General features: G+C 37.9%; 2 protein-coding genes across 2 annotated transcripts; one reads left to right on the top strand and one right to left on the bottom strand.

Moving 5' to 3' along the window:
• The first annotated feature begins 10,329 nt into the window (after positions 1–10,329).
• On the top strand, positions 10,330–18,087 carry LOC148101414 (uncharacterized). The gene is made up of 6 exons (XM_087845504.1): positions 10,330–10,360; positions 10,852–11,210; positions 11,301–11,384; positions 11,524–11,777; positions 15,817–16,005; positions 17,994–18,087. The coding sequence occupies exons 1-6, from the start codon at positions 10,330–10,332 to the stop codon at positions 18,085–18,087; spliced, it is 1,011 nt and encodes a 336-aa protein (XP_087701630.1).
• A 1,286-nt stretch (positions 18,088–19,373) lies between these two features.
• On the bottom strand, positions 19,374–20,838 carry LOC148101413 (homeobox protein NANOG-like). The gene is made up of 4 exons (XM_087845503.1): positions 20,808–20,838; positions 19,958–20,316; positions 19,771–19,854; positions 19,374–19,631 (listed from the first exon to the last, which is right to left on the bottom strand). The coding sequence occupies exons 1-4, from the start codon at positions 20,836–20,838 to the stop codon at positions 19,374–19,376; spliced, it is 732 nt and encodes a 243-aa protein (XP_087701629.1).
• Positions 20,839–22,781: the final 1,943 nt, after the last annotated feature.

Here is a 22,781-nt window from a genome sequence, read left to right as displayed (position 1 = left end):
ATAATCTTCCATCTTTGAAATCCCAGTGATTAAAACAGGAAAGCTGGAATAAGTATCTCCGATGAAAGGGCTCCAAACCAGGCAGGAAGGTGCTGTGTATCCTAAGGCTGATTTAAGAGCAATTCTGGGCTTTTAAAGAGGTTTGTGGGTGTGGGCAGGAATGTGGGGGGTTGAGCTTCTTCCTTTGTGAGCCACTTTACCCTACCAAGTTTCTACCAACTGGCATCATTTACATTTGTTGAAATTGCTGTTTCTGTGGTCTGAAAACAGAAAGTACAGTTAGAAAGCAGCCATACAAATGAGCTTCACCAAATCCTTTCAGCTCACACTTTATAAAATCTCAAAACTGCAATGCCTAAAATTACTATTTTACTTTAAATTAAACCTCCTACCCATTACTTTAGTGTCCGTTTTAACTGCTCTTAAATTAGCAAAAAAAAAAAAAAAAAAAAAAAAATTCAACACCAAATTCAGTTCGGTGGGTCGTTCAATGGGTCGTTCAGTGCGTTGTTCAGTAGGTTGTTCAGTGAGTTGTTCAGTGGGTCTTTCATTTGGTCGTTCTTTGGGTTGTTCAGTCAGTGGGTGAGTAATAGCAAGATTAAGTGGAAAGTGTCTATGTGAGTGGAAAGTTCTTTCCACTCACATAGATCATTTTTGCAAATGCATCCTCACACTAATTTGAACTCCAGGCGTTCAGTTGCACCTTTGTGTAAACCCCCAAAGCAGCTTTTTAAGGTCAAAATAAGTTTTTCAAACTCTGACAAACCATTAAAAAAATCTGACACTGAATATCACGATGACCAATGACCACTCGTTTTGTCTTCATTAACTTTATTAAATGAAACAGTTTAAAAGTGGCAACTGAAATTACATCAATTGAACTCGGCATCTTTGAAAATGTTTTAAAATAAGCAAAATTATACCAATATTACATACAACTAATGACTTACATAATCAAGATCTTTGTGATCATGTGGAGAACATTTGGAGTTTATAAGGTAGCACATGGTAGCTTTCACCTTTGAAATGCACCTCTACATTGTAAAAGTCTCTGACACTAAAACACCCACATAAGTCAATGTAAACAATACCAAGGCTAACGATCCACAACAACGCTCGTCATAAGCCCACGGAAACATGCATCTGGCCTCCTCTGGCTCATTCAGAATTAAAGAGACGCACCCAGTTCAGCCAGTGACCACTAAACATACGCTAATGTGTCTTTTAGAGTTCCTGTATCACACCCTGCTACCTCTGATTAATTATCAAGTCAATGCAGACAGATGGCACCAGGGCCATGAGAAATAAATAAAGGTTTCTGTGTTAACATGTCTTGATTTGAAGTAATTTCAAAGACACAGAAGTCATATTATGTGCAGATGACACAAAGTTATTGTGGAAGTAACTTGGAACAACTTCTGAATGAACTAGAAAATGAATTTAACTGAATTCTCGGTTATTTCTATAATCATTTAACACTGAGTCTGAGCAAAACAAAACTCATACTATTCAGGAGTCTGATAAATAACAAAGAATTAAAAAAGTAATTATGTTGAGGTTCATTAAAAGTAACTTGTTAAATGTACATATGTTTTGAAATCTCATGTTGTTATCTGGCTGTGCCATTACCATGGTGACGTGGACGCCATGGCAGGAAATACTTGGTGGACGCCTCTCCTTATATGTTCACTTTAACAAAAAAAAAAAAGTTGCAGCTCGACGCTCCTGTTAAAATAGAGGAAGTTTTTGGCTCAATCAAGCGTATGCGAGCGGTAAGGCCCCAGGCTCAGACAGATTTCCCGCTGAGTTGTTAAAAAAATTAAAAGACAAGCTAGCCCCTCTCCTTCTTGATCTATATAATGAATCTCTGAGAAAAGGCTGGCTGCCCCCCACTTTAACGAAGGCATCTATTTCAGTTTTACTGAAGAAAGGCAAAGAGCCTACGGCTCGTGAGTCCTACAGGCCCCTGTCTCTCCTAAATGTAGATTTTAAGATTTTGGCAAAACTACTTGCAATTCGGCTCGAGGCCGTTCTCCCACAGATTATCTCAAAGGAACAGAATGCACACGTACGGTGCTAAGCACAATTTTTTCTGCTCATTGTCCCACGTCTCCTGAGGTGATCATTTCCCTAGATGCAGAAAAGGCCTTTGATGGGGTTGAATGGGATTTAACTTTTTGCTGTACTGAATAGGTTTGGGTTTGGAGAAAGGTTTGTGTCTTGGACCAAACTTCTTTATACATCCCCTCAGGCTTCTGTCATCACCAACTCAGTTCGATCTGAGTATATCCCACTATGCTGTGGCACTCGACAGGGATGTCCTCTCTCTCCCCTTCTCTTTGCTTTAGCCATAGAACCTCTTTCTGTTGCTCTGAAATCCCTCTCTTCCTTTCATGGAATTATCCGTGCAGGTGTTGAACTTAAGGTATCCCTGTACGCAGATGACCTTCTTTTGTATGTAGTTGACCCCATATGTAGTCTTCCTCCAATTTTATCTGTCTTGGAAAAATTCAGCTCTTTTTCTGGCTATAAAATTAATTTACTCAAGAGTGAATGTTACCCTGTAAACTCTTTAGCGTTAACACTTGAGCAGTCTGACATTCCTTTTAAGCTCAGCCCCTCGGGGTTTAGGTACTTTGGAATTAACATTACACAAACTTTGCCTTTACTGTTTTCTGAGAATTTTGCCCCCCTGGTCTCACAATTTGCATTAGATTTCCAGAGGTAGAATTCACTCCCACTGTCACTAATTGGCAGGATTAATATTATCAAAATGAATGTGCTACCCAGATTTCTCTTTTTATGTCAGTGTATCCCCCTTTTTCTGCCCAAACAGTTTTTAAGTCCCTGGACCAGATGGTTTCTTCTTTTTTGTGGAATGGAAGAGCCCCTAGACTGAGGCTCTCTTTATTACAACAGTTTACCTCTAATGGAGGTCTTTCCCTACCAATTTTTTTAATGTACTACTGGTCTTCACATATTCATAAGCTGACCTACTGGCTAAATTCACCTGACCTGATTTGGTGTAAATTCCTGATTGCTGCCTTTGCTCTTTTAGTCAGTAATTGATTTAAAGCTTAGCGGGCTGCTTCTAACTTCTTAAGTATAGTTTTGGACCTGGAGATTTTAAACTGCACTTCTAGTTTTTGTATTATGTGCTCTAAATCGAGTTGTTCTTTCATTGACGCCTTTTTCTGCGCTGTGGTGTATGAGATAATACTACCCCTAAGATAGGCTTTAGCAGTTTCCCACAATAAAGATGGGCTTACATCTTCCGTTTTATTAGTGGTCATAAAAACATTCTACTGTTTAGTGATATACTCAATAAATACGGGGTTACTCAATAAATAAGGATTCATCCTCCAGGAATATGGCTCAAAATAAGGTGGGTGAATATTTATACTTACTACTGAATGATCAGATAATGGACAAGAACTTATTGAGCAGCCTTCCATCCTATCCATCACCATCCTGGATGACAGGAGCAAATCTATTCTTGAGAAACTCTGATGGGGGCAAGAAAAAAAAGTGAAATCCCTATCTGTGGGGTGAGCTACTCGCCAGGAGTCAAAAATTTCTAGAGCAGAACAAAACTCTATCAACCTAATGCTTTTTGGCGACAATTCACCCCCTGGTGGAGATTTATCAACCCTAGGATCAGGAACACAATTAAAATCACCTCCCAAAACCAAATATGGGGAAGCTATGGCTGAAACATGGGTTAAGAGATCGAGGAAAAAAGAGACATCTTCTGAATTTGGACCATAAACACATCCTATAAAAATAGATTCTCTAAATAAGAAACCAGATATAAGAATGTAGCATCCTTCCTTATCTTTTATGACTTTTTCTATGGTTAAAGGCAGATTACGATGGATAAGGATGTCTACTCCTCTGCTTTTTGTATTATATGATGAGTAAAAAACTTGGCCAACCCAACTTCTTTTTAGTTTTGAGTGATCCAAATCATTTAAATGAGTTTCTGAAAGTAAGGCAATTTTTGTTTTTTTCCTTTTTCAAGAATGAAAGAGGTTTTTGTCTTTTAACAACATTATTCAGCCCTTTAACATTTAAAGAACTTATTTTAAGGTCAGTCATATCAGCTCAACCTTTTTTGTTATAGTTTCTTTTCCCCCTCTATTATAACATGATGTGTGGGAAACCATTTCTCGGAGTGCGCTACTGCAAATAAGCAAACAGATGTTTCCATAAAAGGGAATGCGGGTAATTTTAGATACATTATATAGACACAAACATGAAAAAAAAATAAAATAAATAAACAACAGAAACAATAGCCACGCATATTAATGATAAAAAAAAGGAGAAAGACAAACCCTAAAACCCCCCTTCCCTTCCCCCAAAAAACGATCCTGCGATCCATCAAAAAAGAAAACTTGGTCTCGTGAAACCGAGCAAGAGTCACTGACAGAGAGGCAAAAAGAAAAGAAAAAAGAAACAAAAATTCCTCTCCAAACTCCCGCATGACACCGAGAGAACCAGCCAACCTCATTTATATTTCTAAGCTGAACATGTTTTACTTAATAAAGTCCGTAAGAAAAGACAAATAAGAAGGGACGGGACAATTGAGTCATTCCTTAATAAGTGTACAACTTCCAGTTCCAATACACCTTAGCATGGGCTGGGTATCCTTAAATTAAGAGTATGTCTAATATTTAAGTGCCATAATAGAACTAATCATATTCAATCAATTGCTGTCGGTGTTCAATTTAACTCAAATTGTCCAAAAAAAGCAAGAGCATCTTCAGATTTACAGAAGGAGTAATTTTTCCCTCCGTGGGAAAACTTTAGTATAGCAGGATAGCGTATATAAAAGCGCATATTTTTCTGGATACGTTTTTGGCACAAACGCACGTCGCATCTCTTTTACTCCTGTTGCCAAATCTTGTCGAATATGAATGATCTGTCCATCATAAGTCAGGGGGCCATTATCTTTAGCTGCAGTGAGGATCCTAATCTTGTCTACCGGATTATGCACCTTAATAATCATTGCACGAGGGTGATTAGGTCTTGATAATCCAATGGACCGATGGGCTCTGTCGATTTTGATTTTCCCCTGTTTAGTTTGAATACTCAGCAAAGTTGGTAGCCAGCCTTCGAGGAATTTCACTGGTTCACAACCTTCAGTGCCTTCCTTTAAGTTCAGAATTACAATGTTGTCTCTTTGGCTCCGGCCCTCCAAGTCTAGACATTTTTCCATAAGAATATTCACTTCGTCTTTCTTAATCATTTATGGTTGTGGTGTGATCTTCTCCTGGTTCCTTGTTTCCCTGTGTGTGTTGCTGTGTCAGTTGTGCTGCCCCACCAGGCCTGGAGAGTCCCTGCCTTGGAGCCAGCTACACCTGTGATAATCACTCACCTGTTGCTGATCTGCTAATAAAAAGAGCTCTGCTTAAGAGGGCAGTGGAGCAGCAGTTGGCGTGGGATTGTTAGACTAGAAGTATGGTTAGTGTTCAGCTTGTATTTCCTATAGTTGTGCAATTTATTATTTTTAAACAATCGTATGAATTTTTGTATTGATGTACTTTTGTTAATTTCATACGTACAGGTGTTCCACACACTAACTCTTGTGATTGTAATGCTGTGATATTTTACATTAGTCTTTACCATTGGCTTGGCTCATCTACTCCCGCTGAGTTTGCTACAGTAATAGTTAATGTTTTATTTTTAGAAGGGTGTCCAGTTTTTACAATTTCTTTAGGTAAGCCAGGACCAACATTAAGAAAAAAAGTCATTAAAACCATTTGCAAATTGTTTCATGTCACTGATCAGTGTATTTTGTGTTTGAAAGTTATTGGGATATTCCAATCTTTTAGTTCCTTTATTTACAATATCATTTAGTACTGTCCACACTTTTCATATTTTTTTATCTAAAAGTTTACTGTAGTAATTTATTTTACTCATTCTCATAATTATTATAAATTTATCTTATACGTTTCATAAGTTTGTTCAGCATCTATTGTTCTTCTTGTACAACAGATTATTTTTCTTACATGCGTTTGTTAGCCATGTTTTCAGTTTTCTGTGCTATATTCACCAGGGGATAGCGTTTATTGTAAAGAGTTAATATTATAGATAAGAAGTTTACATATGCCACGTCAACATCTTGAACATAGATCTTTCTCTAGTCTTGGTTGTTAAACTGTTCTTTAAGGTAGCTGATTTCTTAAGCCTAAATTATAGTATTTACACAATTTTCATTTCATTTACTCCCTGCTGCTTTCCACCTCTTCTCCCTCTTTTGTCTCTTTCTTCCTGCAAGTCTCTCCATTCCCTCAATCTGGTCCACATCTCATCACTCACTATACTTTTCTACTCCCTCTCTATCACTTCCTCCGTTCCCTTTATCTCTCACTCACAAACGCATGCATCCATACATGCAAGAAAACATAATTTATTAGCTCACCTGGATAAGAACCATGCAAAAAAAAAACTGAAAAAGGTTTTTGTCCGGAAACCCACCATCAAAGTACCCATTGTCTCTAATGTCTGCAAATAAGAATAACCAGAACTCCAGACACTGGCTGCGAAGAAAATGCCACCAGTATTCAATTCTTTCATTGGAAGTACTTCCTCCCTCCAGGTAACTCTCAAAGGTGTCGTAAAGAGCCACGGGCACAAGGAAACACTGAAAGCCTATAACATGGCCATTTTCAGTTCCAAGATCACCTCTTGCAACTCTACACCGCTGCACCGCTTCTACGTAACACTCCCCGATCAATTTCAGATTACCAGTTGTTGTGTATACATTAAGACAGATTATTTTTCTCGACAAACCATCAACACTCTCATTGATTCAGATGCCATATGGTTTCAGTTTGCCGTAGGAGTACAGGTGCCAGATGAAGTTCAGCCCTTTTGAAAAATAGTTTGCCTTCACCTGAGATGTCTTGTGTGCCTCAATGCCACCCCTCAGGGATCCAGCTCATTCAACACCAAGCGCACATCCTCTTTCCTCATGCGTAGTCAATGTTCTCTGCATTTAGCATATATCCATCGGTACGCGTGAAGCTAACAGAGTACTGCAACTGGTTGTCAATGAATTCAACCAAGACTTCCAGGTCAGAGTACGCTTTTGTGACGAGTGTGTCCCCTAATAACCTGCGCTAAGAACTCTCTTCAGATGTCTCTCACTTTTGTAAAACTTGTGTGTACTGCCAAGCACTGTTTTAATATATTTATATATTAAAACAGTGCTTGGCAGTACACACAAGTTTTATAAAAGTGATAGTCCAATCTCAAAATTAAAATCTACTTACTTTTTAGCCTTTTTATTAAATACTCTTAAATTCAAAGACTTTGTTGACCTCAGAACTCTACACATAATTTATAAAGCAACAAAAAAATCTTTGGCCCACAACATTTAAAACTTGATCAGGATAAAGACCAAATCGTGATGACCTGAGAGAAATCCTTATGTTCAGCAAAGCTTCAGATGAGGATTTCTTCCATCTTGGTCTTGCCAAACCGCATGCTGGTGGTTTTCACAAAGATTTAAAAGACTTCAATACCATCTACAGGTTTTCAACATGGAAGCTACATGCATGTTTTATCCTGTTTAACTGTTTTATTTCTTGTAGATTTTATCTTCTTGCCATTGAAATATAAAACAGAGGCTGCTTTGATAAGACTCAGAGAATCTCAGTTAAAATAAAACAATAAAAAAACATTAACATGTAATGTTCATCTTTTTTTCCCTTCTTTTCCCCAGAGTTGGTGGGGCAGATGAACCCATTTGGAAAAGATATATATAAATCTTATAAAGTTTGTATCTCTCTTGTGTGAAACTTGTATGAAAAGCATACAAGAGTAAAAACAGATATAAGATCCCTTGAAAAATGATATAACTTGTATGTTTTGGATACTTACTAAAAAAATATATGAAAGTAATGAGAAAGTGGCCACTTTCATGAGTAAATCATGTAAGCCTTATATGATTTACTCATGAAAGTGGCCACTTTCATGAGTTAAGTCACATGGGTTTTTACTATTTCTTTTCCATATGGGAAGGCTCGAGTAGGAGACTGATAAAGTCAACTTTTTAAATATATTGTAAATATTGCAGTCAGTGCCATCCATTTTCTTCCAACAAATGACGACTTTGCTATGATTAAATACTGTCTGCATTTTTGTTTTGCTTTCATTGAGTCTCTAACATCATAATTTACAATATTTGATAGGATGTTAAAAAGTGAAAGTCATGAAATCTTGTGTTTAGCCTCTGACCCAGAATGTCACAGCAGAAATGGAGACTCATCAAACCAGGAAACATTTCTCCAATCTCTTATTGTCTAATATTTGTGAGTCTGTTTCCTCAGTTTGCTGTTCTTAGCTGACAGCTGTTGTAGCCAGTGTGGTCCTCTGCTGCTTCTAGCCCATGTGCTTCAAATTCTGACACGTTGTGCTCTCAGTGATGGTCTTCTGTATAGTTTGCTTTTAATGAGTAGTTATTTTTAGTCTCTGCTGCTTTCCTATCAGCATGAAGCCGTCTGGTCTTTTTGCTCTGACCTCTGACATCAAGAAGCTTGTTTCATCCAGAGAAGTGCTGCTCACTGGATGTATCGCTGAGTTTTACATTCTTTTGTGCAGTTTGCATTAAGTTTATTTAATTTCTTCTCTTTGATTCACCACTCACTCTTTCAAGTTGTTTTCTATCTCGGTGAATCACTGAGATTTAAAGAAGGTTCCACACAAGCATGCCCTGATCAAGTCCTAAATGTTGTGGGTCAAAGATTTGTTTGTTGCTTTAAAAATTACGTGTAGAGTTCTGAGGTCAACCACGTCTTTAAATTTAAGAGTATTTAATAAAAGGCAGAAAAGTGGGTTTGGTGGTTCTGTTGAAGTGGTTTTATTTATGATCTTAAGTCTGTTATTTATCATCAGTTTATCAATGATAGAATTTGTACATCTCCCAAATAGTATGAGTTTTGTTTTGCTCATGTCCAGTGTTAGTTCATTATAGAAAAACCAAGCCCTAAATTTATTTTCTAGTTCATTCAGAAGTTGTTCCAAGTTACTTCCACAATAACTTTGTGTCATCTGTAAACAATATGACTTCTGTGCCTTTAAAATTACTTCAAATCAAGACATGTTAACACAAACACCTTTACCCTCATTTATCTCTCATGGCCCTGGTGCCATCTGTCTGCATTGACTTGATAATTAATCAGAGGTAGCAGGGTGTGATACAGGAACTCTAAAAGACACATTAGCGTATGTTTAGTGGTCACTGGCTGAACTGGGTGCGTCTCTAATTCTGAATAAGCCAGAGGGGGCCAGATGCATGTGTCTGTGGGTTTATGACGAGCGTTGATGTGGATCGTTAGCCTTGCTTTTGTTGACATTGACTTATGTGGGTGTTTTAGTGTCAGAGACTTTTACAATGTAGAGGTGAATTTCAAAGAAGGTGAAAGCTACCATTTGCTATCTTATAAACTCCAAATGTTCTCCACATGATCAAAAATTTCTAAATTAGAGGTGTAATTCATTATTTGTGTGTAATATTGGTATGATTTGGCTTATTTTAAAACATTTTGAACATCAGTTTTCAATACTCAATGAAATAATACAGAACGTATGCCAAAATATATTTAAAGAGCAGCTGTATTTGCTCTGATACATTTGAAATTATAAACTATGTGCACAAATCTTCTGATAATAGAAAGTAAATTAAACATCGGTGCAAAGATCAAACTGGTTGCTTGTCTGAAACAACCAGAGCAGGAAGTTAAATCAAAATCATCTAACACAAATCTAGTTGACATGAAAGCAGAACAAGCAAAACTGTTCTCAACTCACCAGTGAGAAATATCCATAAAATCATGATTTACACCAGCTGCAGCTCTCAGTCAGCAACTCAACAGGTTTGGCTTTCTTTACAAAATGAGAATTTTTCACATTATATAGTCCATCATGTATTTCAAACACATGAGTAAAGATGTGTTTATTTATTTGATTTAAGTGTATTAAGTGCATTAAGTGTTTCATATTTCATAAAGTGTGAGCTGAAAGGATTTGGTAAAGCTCATTTGTACGGCTGCTTTCTAACTGTACTTTCTTTTTTCAGACCTGAGAAACAGCATTTTAAACAAATGTAAATGATGCCAGTTGGTAGAAACAGCCTGACTGGTTGTAAAGAGACTCACAAAAGATGAAGCTCAACACCCCACATTCCTGCCCACACCCACAAACGTCCTTAAAAGCCCAGGAGAATTGCTCTTAAGTCTTAATTCACCTTCCTGCTTGGTTTGGAGCTCTTTCATCAGAGATACTTTCTCCAGCTTTCCTGTTTCAATCACTGGGATTTCAAAGATGGAAAATTATGGGATGCACTTTTCTCCAGGTATGTACTCAGCATTGTTGCCTAGTGAGCTAATATGAATAGAGTTGGCTAACCTCTAAGACAACTTGCAAAAATACTCTTTTACTCTGTGTTGTGAGTCCTGATGGCAGAAGTCACCATTTCTCCCTCCACAGCTGAACAGAGTCCACTTTAAATCCTTTTTGGTTTTAAAGAATGTACAAATATCCGACTTCTTTTTTTTCTACTTTGTGGGAAACTTTTGTGTTTAAGACTCATTGTGTTGATGCTCAGTCATCAGGTAAGTAAATCCCTGAAGGTTGATTCAGTTCACCTGGATGTAATGTTTTCAATGGGAGAAATGTTTTGTGACTTCTTCAGTCTGAGACCTTTTGGGATTTAAGACTCATCAATTTAACCTTTGTTTATTTTTTCTTTTAGAAAGTCAGTCGTGCAAAAACATATCAGCAACTGACCCGTGTGGACCATATAGACTGGTTCTTACTTGTCCTCTTGTCTCTTTACCCTCACAGACTCGTGGAGTTCAGGCAGCGGCCCTGAAGGGAGTCTTTCCTTGGAAGAACTCTCTACATGGGCAGAGACTGCTCTAAAAATGGAGATTAACAAAAAGACTACTGATACCTCTGAGGCTGTTTCCATCTCAGTCTCAGAGCAGAAACAAGATTTTGCTGTCCCAAGAAGCCAGGATGGCAACACTACTGCCACTCTGCACCATCCCAGCACTGCTCCAGAGAAACCTAAAGGAAAGGCCCGGGTGGTGTTCACAGAGAGACAGTTGGATATTCTTGTCCATCAGTTTAATGTGAAACATTACCATGAGCCAGGAGAGATGAAACAGCTGGCAGAGATGACAGGACTGACCTACAAACAGGTGAGTGTTTTTCAATTTACTACAACATAAGAAATTGAATTTTGGGTCCATTGTACTCATTAAATGTTTTCTGTTTTCTTCTATCTATAGGTAAAAACCTGGTTCCAAAACAAACGGAGAAAGTTTAGGAGGAGTTCACATTCTCAGTATGTGAATCAGGATGTCCCACTTCATGTAAGTATCTCCTATTATTAAACAGAATTGTTTATGATTCTGTCATTATCTGGGGAATTGACTGTATTTAAAAAAGTGTAATGCCAATAATTTAAAACAACTATTCTCGTTTTACTGACAGTCCCCTTGTCCCCTTCAGTTTCAGGGAGAGAGACAGCCCCCATTCAGGGAGCAGTACACCCAGCACCAGGTAAATTCAATGAGAATGGGTGCAAATAATCAGGCCCACTATTCTCATGCTGTGGGCAATTCTGCGGCTGGACCTCAATGGACCCTCCCCGACTCCCCTCAGATGTTTGGCTGGTCAATTCCACCAGGCAACGGGCATCACGAATACGACACAGCTGTTCAAAACCCAGCAAAAATGGCCACTAAAATCGATGTAATGGGGCTGTGAGTACTCAGACTGTTCTCATTGAACACAAGATGGATACGATCTTGGAGAAGCTCACGGCTCTTCAACAAGAAATTGACAGACCTGGTGACGAGTGACAGACATTTAGACTGTCTGTGAAATTGGAGGCACCAAACCCAAACATCGTCTCTCCCCTGCATACCTGTTACCTTTTTTTCCTCTTGTCCCTGATGTACGTATTTTCACTGTCTTTTTGTCTTTTTGGTTTCTTCCTGGTGCGGCTACATCCGCAGCCCCAGGACACAGGGATTTCACTGCATGTTGTACTTTGTATGACTGTGTATTTGACTAATAAAATTTGATTTGAACACCAGTTCAGCACTGAATGGAATATAAACAACCCTGGACTTTTTTATTATTATTTTTATTGTCTTCATGTAGCTCAACATGAAGAGTCTCAGATTTGATCGCTTTAAGTAAAGGGGGAGGGGGGTATTCAATATCCAATGGATTTTAGAAATATTAGAATTCAGTAGGCTCCAGCTACTGTAAATAGTCAAAATAGCCAAAATACATACTGGGATATCAGAGAAAACACCATCAGAAATTCTGTATATAAGATTAAGAGATGAATTCATCAAAATGTGTTTTGTTTCATTTTGTTGTATTTGTTGTAAAAAATATTGTACATGAAGAAAATTCTCTTCCTTTTGTGTGAGAAACTGTGAATAAAATATTAGTTTCACCCATTCAAACTGAACTTTCTACATGTCTCCAAACCTTCTTTCAGAGACTGAACATCCAAATGTTTTAGAGACTTTAGACCTCTATCTTTCCATGTTAACTTGAGCTACAATCTTCTATATTCACGATCAACGTATGAGACAGATAATCTAAAGAATCTGGAGCTTTCAAGTTGACAAAAAGATTTTCCCAGGAATACCTCAAATAACAACCCTACCTCAAACTTCATTTTAAGAAACCTGAGACGATACAGTGGAAAGTTTTTGCCTGTGTGATTATCTTTCTAAGACTCTAAATCTTGGGTTTTCTTTTAATTGTTAACAAGTCTGATGCTGATTACTTGGTAGTAAAGCTCCAAAAACATTTTATTGTCACCTTTTCTACTCTCTGCTCTGTGACTACAGAGTCTTGAAATGAAACATGCAATGTTATTAAATCTTTCCCTTACTGAACACCTGAAGTCAGCTCATTTAAAGTGTAGGATGCTGCTGATGGCCATGTATGTTTGTATCAGGGCTGTGTTGGGATCTGTCAAGGAATGTTACGATGGGGCATGGTGGCTGGAGGTTGCCAGGTTCTTGCTCACAGTGCCACCATGATCATGACTGGGATGGGTACCAGCAACCAGGCGCCTTGCAGCAGGAGCACGGTGGTGTTCAGCAGAGCCTGAGTGGAGCTGTCAGAACAGAGGAGCTGCAGGAATGAAAAATCAAGTCAATAAATGAGCAGCACTGAGTCTAATAATCCATGTAATGTTGTCTTTGAGAGTTTCTGCAAAGCATTATGACAAAAGGTGTTTTTCAATCTCCTGAATACAGATTAATGAATAAATCATTAACTGAGTGAATGTGGATTGATATTGTACATTCAGCTAAGTAATTTCAAAGACACAGAAGTCATATTGTTTGCAGATGACACAAAGTTATTGTGGAAGTAACTTGGAACAACTTCTGAATGAACTAGAAAATTAATTTAAGAAATTGAAGACTTTTTCTATAATCGATTAACACTGAATCTGAGCAAACAAAACTCATACTATTCAGGAGTCAGATGATAAATAACATAGAATTAAAATAAATTATCTGAAAGAACAAACTTCTTCCGGTGATAATAAATCACAAACCATCATGATCATTATGAATATATCGATAACCCGTAAAACACACACAAAGTGTAATAGGGATCATAAATAAAACCACGTCAACAGAACCACCAAATCCACTTTTTGGTGTTTTTTTTTGACGTGTTGAGCTTCAGATGAGGATTTCTTCCATCTTGGTCTTGCCAAACCACATGCTGGTGGTTTTCACAAAGATTTAAAAGACTTCCACCTCATCTACAGTTTTCAACATGGAAGCTACACACATGTTTTATCCTGTTTAACAGGTTGTTTTTGCTTGTAAATTCTTATCTTATTGCCATTGAAATATTAAACAGAGGCTGTTTTGATGAGACTCACTGAACCTCTGCATTATTTAAAGTTTAAAAAATATAAAAGAATTAACATATAATCCACGCTTTTTTGCTCTCTTTTGTTTTTTGTTCATTTTCCCAAAGTTGGTGTGCGTAGATTAAGGAAAGTAGGAGAGTGATGAAGTTTTCTTTTTATATATATTGTAAATGTTTCAGTCAATACCATCCATTTTCTTCCAATAAATGACAAATTTGATCCCTGCACTGCTCCAGAGAAACCTAAAGGAAAGGCCCGGGTGGTGTTCACAGAGACACAGTTGAATATTCTTGTCCATCACTTTAATGTGAAACATTACTATGACCCAAGAGAGATGAAACAGCTGACAGAGATGACAGGACTGACCTATAAACAGGTGAGTGTTTTTCAATTTACTACAACATAAGAAATTGAATTTTGGGTCCATTGTACTCATTCAAATGTTTTCTGTTTTCTTCCATTTTAGGTAAAAACTTGGTTTCAAAACAGACGGAGTAAGTTTAGGAGGAGGTCACATCCTCAGCATGTGAATCAGTGCGTCCCACTTCATGTAAGTATCTCCTATTATTGAAAAGCCCTGAAATGAAAGGAACGGTGTGAATTTCTGGCTGTTTTATTGTAATAATTGGATCTTAGAAATATTTGAATTCAGTCAACTCTGGCTATTGTGAATATTTTAGTGTATCCAAAATACATCCTGGGAAATCAATGAGAACTCCATCAGAAGTTTTGTATAGTTGCATAACATGTAGGGAACGCCTTATGTTATCCACTGTTTGCCTTTGTTAGATGAAACCACACTGATCCAGGTCTATTATGTCAGGTAAATGTTTTTCAAGTCTCCGTGCCAAAATTGCTGTAAATAGTTTATAATCCAGATTTAATACACTAATTGGTCAATAACTGCTACATTCCGTGTTATGGAACAAATAAACAGAGATGGCGTGCGGGCAGTGTTGGTGGGACTGGATGCTGAGAAAGCCTTTGATTCAGTCAGATGGCTTTTTCTTTATAGGGTATTGAAGGGGCAATGCTTCCATGTTTACAATACTATTATTGTGTATCTCAGGTCATACCCCTGTTGCAATGGTGTAACCCTGATTTGAAAGCTAAATGGAAACCCATAGAATTTAATACAACCTCTAAATTTCAACTACCAGCCGGATAAAAACAAAACAAAAACTGGCAGACCATCTCGAAGCTAAAGGAACAGGGATAAGCCACACTCTAAAAATAATCCTGCATTTGAAAAAACCTGAAGAAATCTACTTGTCTTAAGCCATTTCTTATTTATAAAGAGTGAAAGCTCTGCAGTGTCCCTTTATGTGTGAAGGAATGGAATGTTGTTAGTCCACTCTATCCAAGACTGAAATCTTTTATCACTTTCATTTGGTTTCAAATCTGTATCGTGAGCACACCATCTAAATTCTTTTAGTATTTGTTCACTACCACATATTTTAATCACTTTATTCCATATTTTTAGAGTGTGGCTTATCCCTGTTCCTTTAGCTTGTAAATGGTCTGCCAGTTTTTGTTTTGTTTTTATCCGGAATTGAGGCTGGTAGTTGAAATTTAGAGGTTGTATTAAATTCTATAGATTTTCACTTAGCTTTCAAATCAGGGTTACACCATTGCAACAGGGGTATGACCTGAGATACATAATAATAGTATTGTAAACATGGAAGCATTGCCCCTTCAATACCCTATAAAGAAAAAGCCATCTGACTGAATCAAAGGCTTTCTCAGCATCCAGTCCCACCAACACTGCCCGCACGCCATCTCTGTTTATTTGTTCCATAACACGGAATGTAGCAGTTATTGTCAGGCTCAGGAGAGACTCGGAGGCAGACCGTCACTTAAGTTCACAATTTATTTACACTCAGACACCAGGTGCGGATATATACAGGTGAGGGGGCACAGGAAGAGGGTCTCCGGGGAACACAGGCACGGGAAGGGGACGGGCTATGTACACAATCCTTCACTGAAGCTCAGGTAGCTCGGACTCCGGCTTTTAGCTCACCAAACGGCGGTCCTCAGGCTGGTGAGAAATCTGGCACAGGGAGGAAGAACAGGTAAGTTGCGGACACGAAAGAAACTCGGGAAAAAGCTCAGACTTGTAATGACACTGACGAGTGTTACACAATAATCCAGCGAAGAAGCACTCTCAGCAGCCGCCTTAAGAAGTGAATGAGATGAGATGATTGCTTGCAGGTGTCCGAGCCAGGGGCTGGAGCCGCCATGACTCCGCCCCGGTAGAGCGCAGTGGGAGGGGAGAGAGAGACGCAGCACAACAAAAACACTTGTAGCCATACAGAGTCAGCCGAGAAGGCAAAGGGTCATGACAGTTATTAGTGTATTAAATCTGGATTATAAACTATTTACAGCAATTTTGGCACGGAGACTTGAAAAATATTTACCTGACATAATAGACCTGGATCAGTGTGGTTTCACCTAACAAAGGCAAACAGTGGACAACATAAGGCGTTCCCTACACGTTATGCAACTATACAAAACTTCTGATGGAGTTCTCTCTGATTTCCCAGGATGTATTTTGGATAGACTAAAATATTCACAATAGCCAGAGTTGACTGAATTCAAATATTTCTAAGATCCAATTATTACAATAAAACGGCCAGAAATTCACCCCGTTCCTTTCATTTCAGGGCTTTTCAATAATAGGAGATACTTACATGAAGTGGGACGCACTGATTCACATGCTGAGGATGTGACCTCCTCCTAAACTTACTCCGTCTGTTTTGAAACCAAGTTTTTACCGAAAATGGAAGAAAACAGAAAACATTTCATGAGTACAATGGACCCAAAATTCAATTTCTTATGTTGTAGTAAATTGAAAAACACTCACCTGTTTGTAGGTCAGTCCTGTCATCTCTGTCAGATGTTTCATCTCTCTTGGGTCATAGTAATGTTTCACATTAAAGTGATGGACAAGAATATTCAACTGTCTCTCTGTGAACACCACCCGGGCCTTTTCTTTAGGTTTCTCAGGAGCAGTGCTGGGATCAAATTTGTCGTTTATTGGAAGAAAATGGATGGTATTGACTGAAACATTTACAATATATATAAAAAGAAGACTTCATCACCCTCCTACTTGCCTTAATCTACGCACACCAACTTTGGGAAAATGAACAAAAAACAAAAGAGAGCAAAAAAGCGTGGATTATATGTTAATTCTTTTATATTTTTTTAAACTTTAAATAATGCAGAGGTTCAGGGAGTCTCATCAAAACAGCCTTCCAACTCACTGCAGATGAGTTGGAAGTCTTTTAAATCTTTGTGAAAACCACCAGCATGTGGTTTGGCAAGACCAAGATGGAAGAAATCCTCATCTGAAGCTTTGCTGAACATAAGGATTTCTCTCAGGTCTTCCTGATTTGGTCTTTATCCTGATCAAGTTCAAAATGTTGTGGGCCAAAGATTTTTTTGTTGCTTTATAAATTATGTGTAGAGTTCTGAGGTCAACCAAGTCTTTAAATTTAAGAGTATTTAATAAAAAGTGGATTTGGTGGTTCTGTTGACGTGGTTTTATTTGTGATCCCTATTACACTTTTTGTGTGTTTTACGAGTTATCGATATATTCATAATGACCATGATGGTTTGTGATTTATTATCACCGGAAGAAGTTTGTTCTTTCAGATAATTTATTTTAATTCTATGTTATTTATCATCAGACTCCTGAATAGTATGAGTTTTGTTTGCTCAGATTCAGTGTTAATCGATTATAGAAAAAGTCTTCAATTTCTTAAATTAATTTTCTAGTTCATTCAGAAGTTGTTCCAAGTTACTTCCACAATAACTTTGTGTCATCTGCAAACAATATGACTTCTGTGTCTTTGAAATTACTTAGCTGAATGTACAATATCAATCCACATTCACTCAGTTAATGATTTATTCATTAATCTGTATTCAGGAGATTGAAAAACACCTTTTGTCATAATGCTTTGCAGAAACTCTCAAAGACAACATTACATGGATTATTAGACTCAGTGCTGCTCATTTATTGACTTGATTTTTCATTCCTGCAGCTCCTCTGTTCTGACAGCTCCACTCAGGCTCTGCTGAACACCACCGTGCTCCTGCTGCAAGGCGCCTGGTTGCTGGTACGCTTCCCAGTCATGATCATGGTGGCACTGTGAGCAAGAACCTGGCAACCTCCAGCCACCATGCCCCATCGTAACATTCCTTGACAGATCCCAACACAGCCCTGATACAAACGTACATGGCCATCAGCAGCATCCTACACTTTAAATGAGCTGACTTCAGGTGTTCAGTAAGGGAAAGATTTAATAACATTGCACGTTTCATTTCAAGACTCTGTAGTCAAAGAGCAGAGAGTAGAAAAGGTGACAATAAAATGTTTTTGGAGCTTTACTACCAAGTAATCAGCATCAGACTTGTTAACAATGAAAAGAAAACCCAACATTTAGAGTCTTAGGAAGATAATCACAGAGGCAAAAACTTTCCACTGTATCGTCTCAGGTTTCTTAAAATGAAGTTTGAGCTAGGGTTGTTATTTCAGGTATTCCTGGGAAAATCTTTTTGTCCATTTGAAATCTCCAGATTCTTTAGATTATCTGTCTCATACGTTGATTGTGAATATAGAGGATTGTAGCTCAAGTTAACATGGAAAGATAGAGGTCTAAAGACTCTAAAACATTTGGATGTTCAGTCTCTGACAGAAGGTTTGGAGACATGTAGAAAGTTCAGTTTGAATGGGTGAAACTAATATTTTATTCACAGTTTTTCACACAAAAGGAAGAGAATTTTCTTCATGTACAATATTTTTTTTACAACAAATACAACAAAATGAAACAAAACATATTTTGATGAATTCATCTCTTAATCTTATATACAGAATTTCTGATGGTGTTTTCTCTGATATCCCAGTATGTATTTTGGCTATTTTGACTATTTACAGTAGCTGGAGCATACTGAATTCTAATATTTCTAAAATCCATTGGATATTGAATACCCCCCTCCCCCTTTAATGAAAGCGATCAAATCTGAGACTCTTCATGTTGAGCTACATGAAGACAATAAAAATAATAATAAAAAAGTCCAGGGTTGTTTATATTCCATTCAGTGCTGAACTGGTGTTCAAATCAAATTTTATTAGTCAAATACACAGTCATACAAAGTACAACATGCAGTGAAATTCCTGTGTCCTGGGGCTGCGGATGTAGCCGCACCAGGAAGCAACCAAAAAAACAAAAAGACAGTGAAAATACGTACATCAGGGACAAGAGGAAAAAAAGGTAACAGGTATGCAGGGGAGAGACGATGTTTGGGTTTGGTGCCTCCAATTTCACAGACAGTCTAAATGTCTGTCACTCGTCACCAGGTCTGTCAATTTTTTGTTGAAGAGACGTGAGCTTCTCCATGATCGTATACATCTTGTGTTCAATGAGAACAGTCTGAGTACTCACAGCCCCATTGCATCGATCATAGTGGCCATTTTTGCTGGGTTTTGAACAGCTGTGTCGTATTCGTGATGCCCGTTGCCTGGTGGAATTGACCAGCCAAACATCTGAGGGGAGTCGGGGAGGGTCCATTGAGGTCCAGTCGCAGAATTGCCCACAGCATGAGAATAGTGGGCCTGATTATTTGCACCCATTCTCATTGAATTTACCTGGTGCTGGGTGTACTGCTCCCTGAACGGGGGCTGTCTCTCTCCCTGAAACTGAAGGGGACAAGGGGACTGTCAGTAAAACGAGAATAGTTGTTTTAAATTATTGGCATTACACTTTTTTAAATACAGTCAATTCCCCAGATAATGACAGAATCATAAACAATTCTGTTTAATAATAGGAGATACTTACATGAAGTGAGACATCCTGATTCACATACTGAGAATGTGAACTCCTCCTAAACTTACTCCGTTTGTTTTGGAACCAGGTTTTTACCTATAGATAGAAGAAAACAGAAAACATTGAATGAATACAATGGACCCAAAATTCAATTTATGATACTTTATACTTATGTTGTAGTAAATTGAAAAACACTCACCTGTTTGTAGGTCAGTCCTGTCATCTCTGCCAGCTGTTTCATCTCCCCTGGCTCATGGTAATGTTTCACATTAAAGTGATGGACAAGAATATCCAACTGTCTCTCTGTGAACACCACCCGGGCCTTTCCTTTAGGTTTCTCTGGAGCAGTGCTAGGATGGTGCAGAGTGGCAGTAGTGTTGCCATCCTGGCTTCTTGGGACAGCAAAATCTTGTTTCTGCTCTGAGACTGAGATGGAAACAGCCTCAGAGGTATCAATAGTCTTTTTGTTAATCTCCATTTTTAGAGCAGTCTCTGCCCATGTAGAGAGTTCTTCCAAGGAAAGACTCCCTTCAGGGCCGCTGCCTGAACTCCACGAGTCTGTGAGGGTAAAGAGACAAGAGGACAAGTAAGAACCAGTCTATATGGTCCACACGGGTCAGTTGCTGATATGTTTTTGCACGACTGACTTTCTAACAGAAAAAATAAACAAAGGTTAAATTGATGAGTCTTAAATCCCAAAAGGTCTCAGACTGAAGAAGTCACAAAACATTTCTCCCATTGAAAACATTACATCCAGGTGAACTGAATCAACCTTCAGGGATTTACTTACCTGATGACTGAGCATCAACACAATGAATCTTAAACACAAAAGTTTCCCACAAAGTAGAAAAAAAAGAAGTCGGATATTTGTACATTCTTTAAAACCAAAAAGGATTTAAAGTGGACTCTGTTCAGCTGTGGAGGGAGAAATGGTGACTTCTGCCATCAGGACTCACAACACAGAGTAAAAGAGTATTTTTGCAAGTTGTCTTAGAGGTTAGCCAACTCTATTCATATTAGCTCACTACGCAACAATGCTGAGTACATACCTGGAGAAAAGTGCATCCCATAATTTTCCATCTTTGAAATCCCAGTGATTGAAACAGGAAAGCTGGAGAAAGTATCTCTGATGAAAGAGCTCCAAACCAAGCAGGAAGGTGAATTAAGACTTAAGAGCAATTCTCCTGGGCTTTTAAGGACGTTTGTGGGTGTGGGCAGGAATGTGGGGTGTTGAGCTTCATCTTTTGTGAGTCTCTTTACAACCAGTCAGGCTGTTTCTACCAACTGGCATCATTTACATTTGTTTAAAATGCTGTTTCTCAGGTCTGAAAAAAGAAAGTACAGTTAGAAAGCAGCCATAAAAAATGAGCTTTACCAAATCCTTTCAGCTCACACTTTATGAAATATGAAACACTTAATGCACTTAATACACTTAAATCAATTAAATAAACACATCTTTACTCATGTGTTTGAAATACATGATGGACTATATAATGTGAACAATTCTCATTTTGTAAAGAAAGCCAAACCTGTTGAGTTGCTGACTGACAGCTGCAGCTGGTGTAAATCATGATTTTATGGATATTTCTCACTGGTGAGTTGAGAACAGTTTAGCTTGTTCTGCTTTCATGTCAACTAGATCTGTGTTAGATGATTTTGATTTAACTTCCTGCTCTGGTTGTTTCAGACAAGCAACCAGTTTGATCTTTGCACCAATGTTTAATTTACTTTCTATTATCAGAAGATTTGTGCACATAGTTTATAATTTCAAATGTATCAGAGCAAATACAGCTGCTCTTTAAATATATTTTTGCATACGTTCTGTATTATTTCATTGAGTATTGAAAACTGATGTTCAAAATGTTTTAAAATAAGCCAAATCATACCAATATTACACACAAATAATGAATTACACCTCTAATTTAGAAATTTTTGATCATGTGGAGAACATTTGGAGTTTATAAGATAGCAAATGGTAGCTTTCACCTTCTTTGAAATTCACCTCTACATTGTAAAAGTCTCTGACACTAAAACACCCACATAAGTCAATGTCAACAAAAGCAAGGCTAACGATCCACATCGACGCTCGTCATAAACCCACAGACACATGCATCTGGCCCCCTCTGGCTCATTCAGAATTAGAGACGCACCCAGTTCAGTCAGTGACCACTAAACATACGCTAATGTGTCTTTTAGAGTTCCTGTATCACACCCTGCTACCTCTGATTAATTATCAAGTCAATGCAGACAGATGGCACCAGGGCCATGAGAGATAAATGAGGGTAAAGGTGTTTGTGTCAACATGTCTTAATTTGAAGTAATTTTAAAGGCACAGAAGTCATATTGTTTGCAGATGACACAAAGTTATTGTGGAAGTAACTTGGAACAACTTCTGAATGAACTAGAAAATAAATTTAGGGCTTGGTTTTTCTATAATAAACTAACACTGGACATGAGCAAAACAAAACTCATACTATTTGGGAGTTGTACAAATTATATCATTGATAAACTGATGATAAATAACAGACTTAAGATCATAAATAAAACCACTTCAACAGAACCACCAAACCCACTTTTCTGCCTTTTTATTAAATACTCTTAAATTTAAAGACGTGGTTGACCTCAGAACTCTACACGTAATTTATAAAGCAACAAACAAATCTTTGACCCACAACATTTAGGACTTGATCAGGGCATGCTTGTGTGGAACCTTCTTTAAATCTCAGTGATTCACCGAGATAGAAAACAACTTGAAAGAGTGAGTGGTGAATCAAAGAGAAGAAATTAAATAAACTTAATGCAAACTGCACAAAAGAATGTAAAACTCAGCGATACATCCAGTGAGCAGCACTTCTCTGGATGAAACAAGCTTCTTGATGTCAGAGGTCAGAGCAAAAAGACTAGACGGCTTCATGCTGATAGGAAAGCAGCAGAGACTAAAAATAACTACTCATTAAAAGCAAACTATACAGAAGACCATCACTGAGAGCACAACATGTCAGAATTTGAAGCACATGGACTAG

The sequence above is a fragment of the Neolamprologus brichardi genome, chromosome 9 (genome assembly GCF_056152115.1).
Source record: "Neolamprologus brichardi isolate AB-2024 chromosome 9, ASM5615211v1, whole genome shotgun sequence".
NCBI classification, from domain to species: Eukaryota; Metazoa; Chordata; class Actinopteri; order Cichliformes; family Cichlidae; genus Neolamprologus; species Neolamprologus brichardi.
Note: the sequence above shows the minus strand (reverse complement) of the source record. Positions and strands in the feature narration are given on the sequence as shown.

Bases quoted from the DNA above. Each gene is read 5' to 3' on its own strand.
- LOC148101413 (XM_087845503.1), bottom strand. From the start codon at position 20,838: ATGGAAAATTATGGGATGCACTTTTCTCCAG. The intron at 20,317-20,807 runs GTATGTACTCAG...TTACCCTCACAG, and splicing joins TGGGATGCACTTTTCTCCAG to ACTCGTGGAGTTCAGGCAGC. The intron at 19,632-19,770 runs GTAAGTATCTCC...TGTCCCCTTCAG, and splicing joins ATCAGGATGTCTCACTTCAT to TTTCAGGGAGAGAGACAGCC.
- LOC148101414 (XM_087845504.1), top strand. From the start codon at position 10,330: ATGGAAAATTATGGGATGCACTTTTCTCCAG. The intron at 11,211-11,300 runs GTGAGTGTTTTT...TTCTATCTATAG, and splicing joins CAGGACTGACCTACAAACAG to GTAAAAACCTGGTTCCAAAA. The intron at 11,778-15,816 runs GTGAGTACTCAG...ATTTACACTCAG, and splicing joins AAAATCGATGTAATGGGGCT to ACACCAGGTGCGGATATATA.